Raw genomic sequence first — 14,460 nt, forward strand, 5'->3', positions numbered from 1 at the left:
CCCAATACAAACATTCTATTGCATAGAAGTTTCAAGAACACAAGGACACATTAACATACAAAGTACATACATTTGTGTATATCAAGTTCCAAACATTGTCTATGCAACAGCAAATACAGATCGTACATGAACATTCAAGTAAACGTTCAACATTTTGAGTGTGTTAGATAAAAAAGTTACAACTTCAACCTGCCAAAAGAGTAGAGATATTGCTATAAACCACCCCGTGTCTGATTTATGTGGTTACACAATCTGTGTTGGGGTTGGAGTATAGCTACAGGACATATAAGGCATGTTATTGGTTGAGCCTTACACAATGATGGAGTCACTGACCATAGTACTATATATTATATTATATACACAATATAGTAGATATAAAAACACCACATATAAACACACCACATCTTTTCCTCCTTTTATGTGATATAGTAACTAACAAAACTGAAGTGAGAAAAGAAATGTTTTAGGGAAAAAAGAATAAGAGTAAACATTCAATAACTTGTTTGCATAAACGCAAATCCCTTACACACCCCTTAACTAAAACATTGATGCAGCACCTTTGGATTAAACCTATAATCATGTAGTTTTCCACATTACTCTACACAGTTTGCGTAAATTTCTGCATCCTCATAGTAATTGTCCAGATCATGTCTTTGTTCTTCAGCATCAACATTATAGTCATCATCTGCATCACTTTTTTTTCAGCCTCTACATTAATGTAGTCATTATCCGAGTCCTCAGAATCATGACATTGATTACATCCTAAATGTTTTAGTGTTCTTATGCATCAGAAATTTGGAAATAATTAATATTTTATGAATTAAATAATGAAACATACATTTTATTAATTTATAATTTGTAACAGTGTGGGTGCAACAATGCTTGGCAACCCTAACCCTAACCCAGTCATTCTACAATGCTCCCTTGTATTTAAAATGGAGCACTCCCAGTTTCCTACAGTGAGGGATAAGATAGCTTATATGGTTACCCTACTAACAGGCAAAGTTCTGGCATGGGCTCTGGCAGTGTGGCAGTATCACCTGCAATATGACCCCATAGTTTATTCATTTATTGCCACACTACGAAGCACTTTTGATCACCCATCTGGTGGGAGGGGTCTGACCTCATCCCTCCAGGGTTGCGCCAGGGTGCCCACTCAGTAGCTAATTACACTATTGACTTCCGAAACCATAGCAGCTAGCTCAGGCTGGACTGAACAAGCTTTCCTGGTCTTTTCTTATCAGCTTCTTTTGGTGGGGTTGCAGATAGGCAAGTCTCCAAGTTTTCATTGACTCTGGCTGCGGGCAATTTCATCGATGAGGGGGTGGCCCGGAGCATCGAGATATATTTTTTGAGGTCCTTCCACAAAAGTTGCCTGTTTCGGCCCTGGATGGGTGACCTCTGGCCTTAGGGCAGTCTCATAAACACCCAGACTGCACCACAGTCTCTACATATTGGGCACTACACCGAGTACATGGTGCCCATATAGATTGGTTGATGGGTTCAATCTCATTTTGGAGGCTTCAATACACCCCAGAGTTGCCTCAGGGGTGCTTACAGAGGATTACTAGGGCATCCAGGAGCACTTTTCTAAGAACAGGGCCCAGGCTTTACCACACCCTTTGACTGTGCCATTAACTTGCTTCCAGGTGCAGTTCCCCCCCAGGGTTAGGATATTTTCCCTTTCCCCCTGGAGCATAAAAACATGGATACAAAAGGCTTTATCTCTGTGACATATTTACCCATCCACGTCACAGCTAGCACAGGTTTCTTCTTTATTAGGAAGATGGATAGAAGCCTGTGACCCTGTATTGATTACCGTAGCCTAAACCCCGTTACCCAAAAAGACTATCACCCCCTCCCCCTGATGAGCTCTGCCTTTGACCACCTGAACTTAGTTCGCATCAGGGCACTGGATGAATGGTAGACCACCTTCATCACACCCTCAGATCATTATGAGTATCTTGTGATACCCTTTGGCCTAATGAATGCACCTGCATTCTTTTAGCACTTTATCAATGAGACACTGAACCACTATGTCTTCATCTACCTTGACATCATTTTAATCCTCAGTAGCTCCCTTATGGAGTTCTTCAGCTAAAGAAATCACGTAAGCACTATTTCCTTCTTTGGCTTTGTCATATCACATTAAGGGCTGAGTATGGACCCTGTTAAGTCTAGTGCAGTCAGGGAATAGTCTCATCCCACCTTGGTTCGGGCAGTCCAGAGTTTTCTGGGCTGTACATACTTATTCTGGCATTTTGTAAAGAATTTCAGAACCCTTGTCAGCCCACTGTGCGTTTTGAGCAAGAAAACTTAGGGCAAGTTTATATGGACACTGCTGCCATCATCTCACAGCAAAGATCAGGAACATGGTTATTTATGAAGCTGAAGAGGTGGAGATTCCTTTTTTATCTATTCCTGTTTGTGAAAATCTAACAGCAATCTGTCAGCCTCAAAAGGAGTCTGATTATAAATACAGTAAAATAAGTTCCAAAATCACCAAAAACTTCCATAGCAACTCTGTAGGTGGCATACTTGTGGAGTTGTAAAGATAATCAGGGAATATGTACATCCTTTGTGCCTGTACTCTAATACTGTTCCTGAAATCCTAATTTAATTGTCTTAAAGTGTCTATGATTACTACATACTTGCTTTTTGTGACTATCTTACAGAAGTAGAGTAACAACCTAAAAAATGATCCAGGGTCCTAAAATAGTGAAACCTATTTTGGTGGAAATGGATTCAGGAAAGACACCTGCTTTTACCAACTATCCAATTCCACATGATCTTTCTTTATTGTAGAGGTTCCTATGCCTGATTGGATTGTTCCAAAAGATCTACATTTTGCTGAGCTTGCTGTCCCCCTTTATCATTTGCAGCTAAAAGAATGTTCTTTGTGCATGGAAATCCATTTCAGGTATAAACTAATGCCAGAGCAACGGGACAGAAAAGATTGATAATGAAAAATTTGTTATTGTTTATGCCTCTAGAACTCTGAGAGAGCAGAAAAAACATTCAGCATCAGAGAAATAGTGCCTCGTGGTGGTATGAGCTGTAGAAAAGTGGTACCACTGCCTGGAAGGCATGCTTTTTGTACTATATACTGAATAATTACATAAACATGCAATGTAAAATATGTTTTCTGCAGAATGTCTTCACAATAAAATTGTTTAAATAAAAAGATATTTGGTTTAAGTTTGTGTTATTGTATGAATATTTAGTTATACAAACCTCAATTGTATGAACAAATGTTCATTTTAAAAACTTTAACTTTTTTGTTTATTTCTTTTTGACCTGAAAAACACTTGAAAACATAATGAATTTACCCCCCCCCCCTCTTTTAAAAACACAGCACAAAAAACATTACAAACACATACAACATAAAGTTGCCTATTTACATGGCCCTTATGACTGCCATCAGCTTTTTATGATATTAATGGATCTATGTGGAATGATCTCTTGCCAGGTTATCGGTTTTTAGTTTTGTAACGTGAATCTCTGCCTAGTCTCTCACAGTGAGCAGAGATTTTTAACACCTACTGCTGACACAGGATGGGATCTCTTTGAGTTAGCATTGCTGTTGAAAAACTGTGTCATTTTAGCAATAATGTCATTATAATCAGAGAGATGGGTTACAAACATTGTCACAGCAGAACGGGTAGGTGGATCACATGTGCTAAGCAAAGCAGATTTAAAACTGGCATCATCCTGAGTGATGTCAGGATTGGCACTGAAAGTTTTGAATGCCTCCAATAATCGCTCTGAAAATGCTACTGGATGCTCCCCTTTCCTCATGTGCACATCAGATATATTATCCCAGTTAATGGACATCATACTTCAAGCAGTGCTTGTTTCCTCTCTAACTTATTGGCCGTTTTAGTTTTGACTTTCTGATTTAACGCTCCAGACAAAGTGTCAGGAAAACACACAGTTAACAACAGACACGCATCACCATCTGGAAATTTGTAAATGTCAGCATATTGCTCGAAAACGTTTAGAAAATCTAATGGATCTTGTTAGGCAGGATCAAATTTACCAATACTTTTAATCACAGCTTCTAGCTCATTGGGTTTAAACCCTCTGACCATAGTAGAGGTCATTGGTTCCTCCGCTCCTTCATTAGCACGCATAGATGTAGTCAAGTGAACTGGAGCCATATGGAACTTAACCCTCTGGAGTCGATGAACGTATACCTACCATTCATAAACATCTTGATGTGGAATTTGGGTGCAGTTATCTGTAATTTCTTACAGAAGTGAAGAGGCGAGTGCAGGTGGGTTGGAGTGGATGGAGAAAAGTGTCAGGAGTGTTGTGTGATAGAGGAGTGTCAGGAGTGTTGTGTGTGTGACAGAAGAGTGTCAGGAGTGTTGTGTGTGTGACAGAAGAGTGTCAGGAGTGTTGTGTGTGACAGAAGAGTGTTAGTAAGAATGAAAGGAAAGGTGTAGAAGACAGTAGTGAGAGCAGATCTGCTGTATGGGTTCGAGACTGTACATGTAGCAGTGATAAAAAGACATGAGGCAGAGATGGAGGTAGCAGAGATGAGGAGGGAGATGGTTATATTGATAGAAGGATGTTGAAGATGGAGCTGCAGGTAAGAGGTCAAGAGGAAGCCCAAAGAGAAGATATATGGATGTGTTAAATGAGTACATGAAGGTAACTGGTGCGAGAGTAGAGGATGTTGAGGATAGAGTTAGGTGGAAACTGATGATTCACTGTAGTGACCCCTAACGGGAAAAACCGAAAGACGAAGAAGAGGTGCTTAATTAGATAAGTTCAAAAAAAGCCATGTTTGTGTTGTAGTGTACAGTATAAACTTCAAACTTATGTCTTTCATTGTCAACAATAGGTGTATCTACATAACTAAAACACTCTAGTACACCGTACTAACTTTTTGTACTAATCAGGCAGTGAGGATTTACAAAAACTGAAATATACCTCAGTGTTAAGAAACATTATAGGTTTTAATTTTCAGGCATCACAAATTGGGCACAATAGTTTTAAAGATAAGATCTCTATACATACATGTAACCCTCTAGGGCAGCAGTGTCCAATCTTATCTGGAAAGGGCCAGTGTGTGGTGTGGTGTGGCTTCTGCTTGGTTGGTATGAAAACCTGCACCCACAGCGGCCCGTTGTGGATAAGATTGGACACTGCTGCTCTAGGGGCTACTTCATCAGATATGAAAATATGGAAACCTGCGTGCCCAGCTTTTGATGAACTGGCTGGGTTTTACACCAATACCAATAACCCTAGTGGAAAACAATACGGATAGACCTACTGTGTCTCCATTCTCTACACTAACAAAATCCAAAAACTAATAATGAAATTCAAACAAAAGAAAGACTTATAAAGATAAACACAATTTGAATTTATTAATAAAATTGATCAACAAAAAAAAAACACTAACAAAAAATGCCTTCCAATTAATTTCAAATGTTAAGACTTACTTTGAATTATCAAAATCAAATTGTGCAGTAAAGGTTATTGCAAAATAATAAGCTTTAAATTATTAAATTATTAGAAAGAACCCATATTAGCTAATATTGACAATTGCACAGAAAAAGAATCAATTACATTCAAAAACCAATTAAATATTTTTTAAGAATTAAAAAGAATAAAAAGATAACCCAACTGTTCAGTAGTGTTTACTCAAAATAAACACTAGTGCACTCTATGTTGAGACACGTGAGAATAATCCATTGACATGAAATTTGCATGACGATTGTTGTTTGTTTTTATCTCGCACCTTAAAAAGTAGTTTACCTCAGTATTCATGGAGGGGGAAAAAGACTTCATAAAATATCCGTCAATCATGCTAACATTAACATATTATCATAGCGATTAGCATCCGTGTAGCTTAAGTAGCTTGCTAAGAAAACGAGCTGTCCGCTAGCGTGTCACACGGTCTGTTCCTTAACATAATTCTCAGGAAACAGTCAGTGAATACTTAAACTCAAACTCATAAACGACATCTCTCTCAGACACATCGCATCCTTCAGTTTTTCCCGCTTCTCCTTTTTTCCAGTGTCTTCTTGTTCCCGCCCCCAATAGCTTCATTAACTAACACACACACTTGGGATTGCCACAACCTATGCAATCAATCATTCCAATATAAACCTTCTACTGCATAGCAGTTTCTAGAACATGAGGACACGTTAACAAATGTACATTCGTGTATATCAAGTTCCAAACATTGCCTGTGCAACACAGTCCGTGCATGAACATTAAACAACTTCAACCTGCCAGAAGAGCAGAGATATTGGTGTATACGACCCTGTGTCATTGTCTGAGGCCCTGTACAATGATGGAGCCCTGACCATATAGTCCTAATATAGTAGATATAAAAGTGTAAACACTTCTGTTACAGTTAAAGGTGACAGTGATAAAACAAGATATTCATAACAAGATAACTCGTCACATCTTTTCCTCCTTTTATGTGACACAATTCAAGTGAGAAACAAATAGAAAGGTTTTATGTAAAAAAAAAAAGAAGGCCATCCTTAAAAATATTTTGGTTTGCAGTAACAGGAAAAAAAAAAAAGGGTCGGTAGGTAGGTCGATATTTTTTTTTCAAGTTTCAATGTAATTTTGGTGATGGTGATTACGTGGGTATGACTTTAAACAAATTTGCATATCGTGACGTCACTGGCTGGGTCTTCAACCCGTGCCTTCAGGCGCATCATTGCGTTTGTATGTAGGCCTAGGCAATTTATATATTTACAGTACTTATTAAAATATAATTAACATTATTTTATTGCTTTTGTATTAGTTGTTTGAAGAGTAAAAAAAAAATTGGTCGGTCCTAAAGCAAATTAAAGCAAATTTACAACTGGCAAGTCAGTCGGACTTAAAGCAGAAAAAAAAAAATTTGAGTCGGTCCTAAATTGTCAGGGTCGGTCGGGTTATGGCAAACAAGAATATTTTTAAGGATGGCCTAAGAGTAAATTTATAATAACTTGTTTGCATAAATGTACACACCCCTTAACTAATACATTGATGCAGCACCTTTTTTGCATGTAATACAGCGTCTGGATAAGAACTCAGTACTTATTATTTGGCCCAGTTATTTGGCACTTTGGTGTAGTTTCTGGTGAAAATGATTTGTTCGTTGCCAGACCCTTGACTGAATCTTGACTTTGCCCTTGGATTATGTCCCTGTTTTGTTTGCTACCTGTACTTGCACCTGTACCTGCACCACTTTATAGAAAACAAATGGGGTTTTGGATAATCATTTAGTTATCCGCATTACTCTGCACAGTTTGCATAAATGTCTGCATCCTCATAGTCATTGTCCAGGTCATTACTTTGTTCCTCAGCATCAACATTAATATAGTCATCATCTGCATCACTTCCTTGTTCAGCAGCCTCGACATTAAGGTAGTCGTTATCCGAGTCCTCTGAATCATCCTTCTGGTAGAAAATGGTTTCTATGTTTTCATAAGCATCTTCGTCATCTTTCTCTGCTTGGTGACACTCATATGTGTTTTTAACACCTACAAATTGATTGTGACAAAATACACAGTTTTATAGATCAATTTTTCTAGATCAAAATTCAAGAATAATACAAGTAATAAATAAAAGCATTTATGTTGTGATGTTATACAAAAATAATCAACAATATTCATTATATACGTAAAATTTGCCTAATTTAGGTAAATGTTCACCATGTCACCAGTAGACACATTGTCACCAGTAGTCTCTATTTAGGTTATTGATATTACAGTCAGCTGGATTTTTTTTTAATGGATGTTTTTTAAATATACTGAAACATTTCTGAGTTTTGATAACTCACGCTGTGAATCACTCTTTGTGTCACTCTGAAATTTCAATCTTTTCTTTGTCTTCACAAAGCAAATGATGACTGGAACTAAGATGAGAAGCAGTCCTGCTGTTACTCCCATACCAATGTATGGCATCAGTGATGCTGAAAGAGAGGCAGTTTTTTCAAATACTAAACTGAAAAACACAAAAATAGATGTAGTTTATTTTAATATACCTTTAACAGCAACAAAAAGGGGTTCTGTGGTAGTGGAGGTAAAGGTACGTGAAGACACTTTAACGTCATAAGTACAGCTGTAGTTTCCCTGATGATCAAAATCTGCTTCAGGAAAAAGGAAGACAGCCGAGTGGTTAACAGCTGACTGAGTTCTGGTGATGTTGGATTTGCTGAAGTCCAAATAGAAGGAACCTCCTGTATACTGAGGTTCAGTGGAGCAGATGATGGAGAAGCCATAGCCTTTTATCACTTCTGATCCTTCAAGCCCATAGTGGTACCATCTATAAGCAGCACTGAATGAGATATTGGGCTGCTGCAAGTTCACTATAAAACAACAAGCAAGGATTATCAGAAATAGATTGCAGTTTGAGCTGCAAATACTTTATGGTACTGGCAGTAAATGAACAGAAAATGACTCACCCACAGTGATGGTATCGAAGTTGCTCCTGGATGATGTGGCGTCACTTTCCCTGTACGAGTAGTCACAGGTGTACTGACCCTGATGTGAGGCATCTACAGTCAGAGTAAATGTTGTTGTAGTCTCTGCAGTTTGTTTCTTTATCAATGTCCCAGTTTTATACAAACTGAAGTCTACAGAGATGCATGATGGACTGGGTGTGGAACATGTGAACTGCAGGACTTCTCCAGGTGAGACCACAGAGTTTGGGGAGATTCGAGTCAGTGTTGGACTCAGCATGTCTTAAAGAAATATGTTTCATAATATTGTAAATGTATTAATTTTAAACAGGGTACATAAATATATATAAATACATACATATATAAGTACATACATAAATACATACATACATACATACATACATACATAAATACATACATATATACATACATACATACATACATACATACATACATACAAGCAAATACACAACAATAACTTACTTGAGCAAACGACACCAGCATCTTCATCATGTCCACAGTTCTTTACTCCAAATCCACTGTGTGAACAGTGATCTATGTAGCTCTCAGTTCCTTTACACTGAACATTACCCAGCCAGGTTGGTTCACTTCCCTGACCAAAGTGGGACTTTCGAGGAGCGCTGGTGACGTTACCACATCCAAGCTGTCTACACACCACCTCTGCATCCTTTAAGTCCCAGTTATCATCACACACTGTTCCCCACTGGGCTCTGTGCTGTATCTCCACTCGACCACAACATTTACTCGGACCATTCACCAGCCTGATCTCTCGGACTGAGTTAATATATGAAAAGACAGAAGGGTTTTATTAATTACTTATTTTTGATTGTAGCTGTTAGCTTGAGATAAATAATATTAGAAACAAACTGTACTTAAATATCTTAACTGAATTCAATATACATTCTCAGCTGAGCAATCAAATATGTGTTAGGTATCTAGGCAAGGCAAGGCAAGGCAAGTTTATTTGTATAGCACATTTCATACACAGAGGTCATTCAAAGTGCTTTACATAGAAATTAGAAAACAGTTTATAAGAGAGAAAAAAATATATGTAAAAATAATAGACACACGATAAAATCATAATAAAAACAAAGAACAATTAAAAAAATTTGCTTTTGATAAAAACAGTTTAAAATATGTTAAAAAGAATAAAACAGGAGTAAAAGTGATTAGGATAAAAAGTGCAGTCAGTGTGAAGCAGCACAGTGCTCATTTAGTAAATGCAGAGTTAAACAGATGTGTTTTTAATCTTGATTTAAAAGTGTCTACTGTTGAAGCACATCTGATCTCTTCTGGAAGCTGATTCCAGCTATAGGTGGCGTAATAACTAAATGCTGACGCACCTTGTTTTGAGTGAACCCTTGGTATCTCTAACTGACCTGATCCTAATGATCTGAGTCGTCTGCTTGGTTTATATTCATTAGCATATCTGTCATGTATTTCGGTCCTAAGCCATGAAGTGATTTATAAACGAGTAAGAATACTTTAAAATCTATTTTAAATGTAACTGGAAGCCAGTGTAAGGACCTGAGGACTGGAGTGATTCTGGTCAGAATTCTGGCAGCAGCGTTCTGTATGAGCTGCAGCTGTCTAATGGTATATTGGTATAATGGGATATTGCAATAATCCACCCTGTTGGTGATGAAAGCATGAACAAGTTTCTCTAAGTCCTGTCTTGAGACAAAACATCTAATTCTGGCTATATTTCTGAGATGGTAGTAAGCTGATTTGCTTATCGCTTTCACATGACTACTGAAATTAAGGTCAGACTCTAAAATTACACCAAGATTTCTGACTTTATTTTGAGTCTTTAGACCCCTAGACTCAAGGTGTGTGTTAACCTTGAGAGTTTCATCTTTATTTCCGAATACAATGACTTCGGTTTTGTCTTTGTTTAACTGGAGGAAGTTTTGACGCATCCAACTGTTAATTTCAACAGTGCACTTACATAGAGAGTCAATGGGGCTGTAGTCATTAGGGGACAGGGCTAAGTATATCTGGGTGTCATCTGCATAGCTGTGGTAAGCAATTTGGCTCTTTTTCATTATTTGACCAACTGGGAGCATATACAAATTAAAGAGAAGCGGTGCAAGAATTGAGCCCTGTGGGACTCCACATGTCATGGATGTCCACTCAGATTTATGGTTACCTACAGTATGTTCACATAGTAACCTCTCCCTTTTAGGTATGATCTAAACCATTTGAGGACCATCCCAGAAAGCCCTACCCAGTTTTCCAGTCTATGTAAGAGTATGGTGTGATCTACCGTGTCAAAGGCAGCACTAAGATCTAGTAACACCAGCACTGATATTTTACCTGAATCAGAGTTTAAACGAATATCATTTATTATCTTTATGAGCACTGTCTCTGTGCTGTGATGCTGGCGGAAACCAGATTGAAAATTGTCCAGATAGCCATTTGAGTTTAAGAATTTGTTCAGCTGATTGAAAACAACCTTTTCAATGATCTTGCCTATAAAAGGAAGATTTGAGATTGGTCTCTAGTTGCTAAGTATGATTTTGTCTAGGTTACTCTTTTTTAGGAGAGGCTTAACAACTGCCATTTTTAGGGACTCTGGAAAAGTGCCTGTGAGCAGAGAGGTATTTACTATTTTTAAGAGGTCAGTTTCTAAGCAGTTAAGTACCTTTACCTGACTGACCACATTACAATATGAGGCCGTATTTATTGCCATTCTGATATTACTGATTTTCTCAGAGGAAAAGGTTGCATTTGTTGTCAGAGAGCATTTCACTGGGAACTTGATCAACTTGTTTTCCGCCACATATGTTCAGCTTTTCTGCATGTTCTTTTCATGCTCTGTACAGCTGTTGTGTTTCTCCAAGGTGCTTTACGTCTGCCAGTGATCATCCTGACCTTTACTGGAGCTATACCATCAATAGCATCTTTAACTTTTAACTTTTGGCAACATTCATTTAACTTTTGATATAGCATTCATAAACACCTCACTGGTGTTTTCATTTATGAACCTTTTTTTGACATATACAGATCTAGCATCAGTGGCAGGACAGATCAATAAATCAAAGTAAATACAGAAATGGTCAGATAGCGCTTCATCCTTGATAACAGTGGATGAAATGTTTAGACCCTTGCTAATGAGCAGATCAAGAGTGTGTCCCCAGGGGCGATTCTAGAATTTTCATTTTAGGGGGGCTCAGCCCCCCAGGGCAGGGTTGTATACTACTAACCTTATTGCAATCCACTATTCCGTTGTATTCCCTGTATTTCACTGTAAAAAAATGAAAAATTTAGATGTGACCAGTCACTAGAAAATTTTGAGTTGTGAGTTGTGCCATTTAGTGCTTTCCGACAATATAATGATGTGTGTCTTTAATCATTTCTGTGCATGGCTGCATATTTGTAATGCCGAAATACACAATAATATGTTTTACATTTTAAAAGGTCAATTAAAATAAATCATTGTCGTTTTCTAAAGTATGTTTTCATGGGTGTTAATCACTTCATTTTTGTTGGAAGAAAAAACAACTATCACACTGTGATAAGGGCGGAAGTTGAACGCAGCGAAGACGCATTGGATGAGAAACCGAACTGTGTATTGGTCCAGTAAACTGCAATTACAAGAACTGCACCGATGCAGATGTCATATCATAGCAATCCATCAATAAAAGCACACACACCTTGTACTCTCTGATGTTCGCTCTGCTCAGCGTCCCTGAGGATTGAAAAACGCGCTGAATCCACGCAGACTAAGTTCAGGGGAGGAGCCGAAACATGACGCAGCTTGTCGCCACTTCAAATGCATTTTTAAAGGGGACTGAAGCGATCAAAAAATAATTAATCAAATAATTTTTTAGGGGGGCTGGGCAGACGTTTAGGGGGGCTAAAGCCCCCCTAAAAAGGGCCTAGTGACGCCCCTGGTGTCCCCTATTGTATGTAGGACCTTGCACGTGCTGGGTCAGATCAAAAGTGTTTAAAACATTTAACAGTTCAATTGCAGTATTGTTTTCTGCATTGTCTATATGAATGTTGAAATCTCCAGCAATAACAAAACAATCAAGTTCAGAGGAGATTGTTGATAAAAGTTCTGTGAAGTCATCAACAAAAGTTGGGGTGTATTTGGGAGGCCTATAAATAATTGTAAACAGAATGCGTGGTGTACCTTTTAGAGCAATACACAAATATTCAAAAGACTGGTAATCACCAAGTAACACTTGCTTGCATTGAAAGGCATTTTTGAATAAAGCAGCTATTCCTCCACCTCTTCTAACAGCTCTACAGACACTTATAAAAGTAAAGTTGGGTGGGGCTGATTCATTGAGGACTGTAGCGCTGCAGCTGTCATCTAACCAGGTTTCATTTAGAAACATGAAGTCCAGGTTGTTAGTGGTGATAAGATCATTAACTAAAAATGATTTGTTCTTTAATGAACGGATGTTCAGAAGTGCTAATTTAACAGTAACTGGTTTTGGCCCTGTATCCATCTCAGAATGACGTCTAATAGGCAGTAGATTAGATAGAATTGTCGTGCGGCTGGAGAGGGCCTTCGTCTTTCTATCACATATCAGGACAGAGATAGGGAAAGCTAAAGGGACATTGGGCTCCCGCTTGTTCTGAAAACATTTCTGATTGTTACTGCTGTCATAGCGGGGACCCAACACATATCAGTTACCAGTGCTGTTTACAGATGAGGGCTGGTGTGATCCCTGACGTTGAGGCAGAGGTCGGAGTGCTCTCTCAGATGGAGGTGGAGGGCAGGCTGTGCCCGGAGACTTTGGTGGTTGTGGAGTCTGCCGTTTCTTGGTTGATATTTGGGGACTCGCAGCAATAGAGGTTCCAGCAGATACGTTTCTCCATTTTCTCTGAAAAACACAGAAGTGGCGATGTTGGAGAGAAGGAGAGAGAGTGTGAGGACATCAGCTGTGATTCTGGTGTTCCTGGAGGCTGGGGAGTGTTATCTTGCTTTTCCTGGTTGTTATCCACAGAAATGTCCTTGGGTGTTGATTCACCATCCAGCTGTAGTGAGGTCTGTGGGCAGGGCTCAGCCTAAGCTGTGTCTGTGAACAGTAGTTGTTGTGGCTGCGGAGTTTTATCCTTGTCAACTGAATGTCCATCCAGGTGTTGGTGTGAAATCCTGTGGTCATTTAGGCCGTCCAGGAGTGGACTGGCACACTCAGCTGATGAATGATGAAGGGAGAAAAAGATATTGTCTTTAAGCAATCTAGTTTGTTTGGGTGGATACCATCTGTGTTAAAAAGTTGCCTTTAATTCCAGAAGATATTAAAATTGTCAATGTAATTCAGTCCTCTCTTGGTGCAGGTTTTTTGCAGCCATGAATTTAAACTTAGTAGCCGAGAAAACATATTTGTTCCTCTGGCTGGAAGAGGTCCACTGATGAATGATTGAACTTTCAGTCTTGTAAGTGTTTCAGAAAGTTCATTGAAATCCCTCTTAAGGAGCTCAGACTGCTCTTTCCAGATATCATTCTTTCCCTCATGTATGACAATCCAACTGATAGACTTATGTTTCGTCAGAATGTTGCAAAGTTCCTTGTTAACATCTGAAACCGTTGCCCGAGGAAAACAGTATGTACGGGTAGCCTTGCTTCCAATGTTTCTGATAATAGAGTCACCCACTATCATCGTGCTTGGCTCGGATGCTGTCTGAGTGGAGCGCCGCTGCCTGTATGATATTGAGCGTCTGTTAGCTCTGTTAGCTACTGGCTGATGTGATCTGTGTCCATTTACATTTGGGGATTTTTCGCCCAAACCCACTAGTGCTTCATATCTATTTTCAATCCGCACAGGGGGTGGTAGAATAACAGTATTAGCTACCCGAGTTGTAACCATATCTGGGGTAGATGATGCTAATGCAGCAATTTGTGACACTTGTGACAGTCTAATGTCTTGAACACCTTTGGGTCTCGCACCCTGTTTATGCCATCGGTTTGTGTCCTCAATTACTTTAGGTTTCTCTGAGCTCACTATGACCTGTTTAAAAGCATTAGGTTCACAGGACTCACCAGCTTTATGTTGAGAGGGACCACG

The 14,460-nt window shown here is 38.8% G+C and overlaps 1 protein-coding gene across 1 annotated transcript in view; it reads right to left on the reverse strand.

Moving 5' to 3' along the window:
• Nucleotides 1–5,431: 5,431 nt before the first annotated feature.
• LOC132861506 (deleted in malignant brain tumors 1 protein) overlaps nt 5,432–14,460 on the reverse strand; it is a 190,423-nt gene continuing 181,394 nt past the window's right edge. Inside the window, exons 9-13 of the mRNA XM_060893065.1 lie at nt 8,900–9,211; nt 8,420–8,698; nt 8,000–8,323; nt 7,796–7,927; nt 5,432–7,496 (exon numbers count right to left, since the gene is read on the reverse strand). Of these exons, the coding sequence (XP_060749048.1) occupies nt 7,249–7,496; nt 7,796–7,927; nt 8,000–8,323; nt 8,420–8,698; nt 8,900–9,211 (1,295 nt within the window). The 3' untranslated portion in view covers nt 5,432–7,248. The remainder of the gene's footprint in view (nt 7,497–7,795; nt 7,928–7,999; nt 8,324–8,419; nt 8,699–8,899; nt 9,212–14,460) is intronic.

This window comes from Tachysurus vachellii, chromosome 18, assembly GCF_030014155.1.
Source record: "Tachysurus vachellii isolate PV-2020 chromosome 18, HZAU_Pvac_v1, whole genome shotgun sequence".
NCBI lineage: Eukaryota > Metazoa > Chordata > Actinopteri > Siluriformes > Bagridae > Tachysurus > Tachysurus vachellii.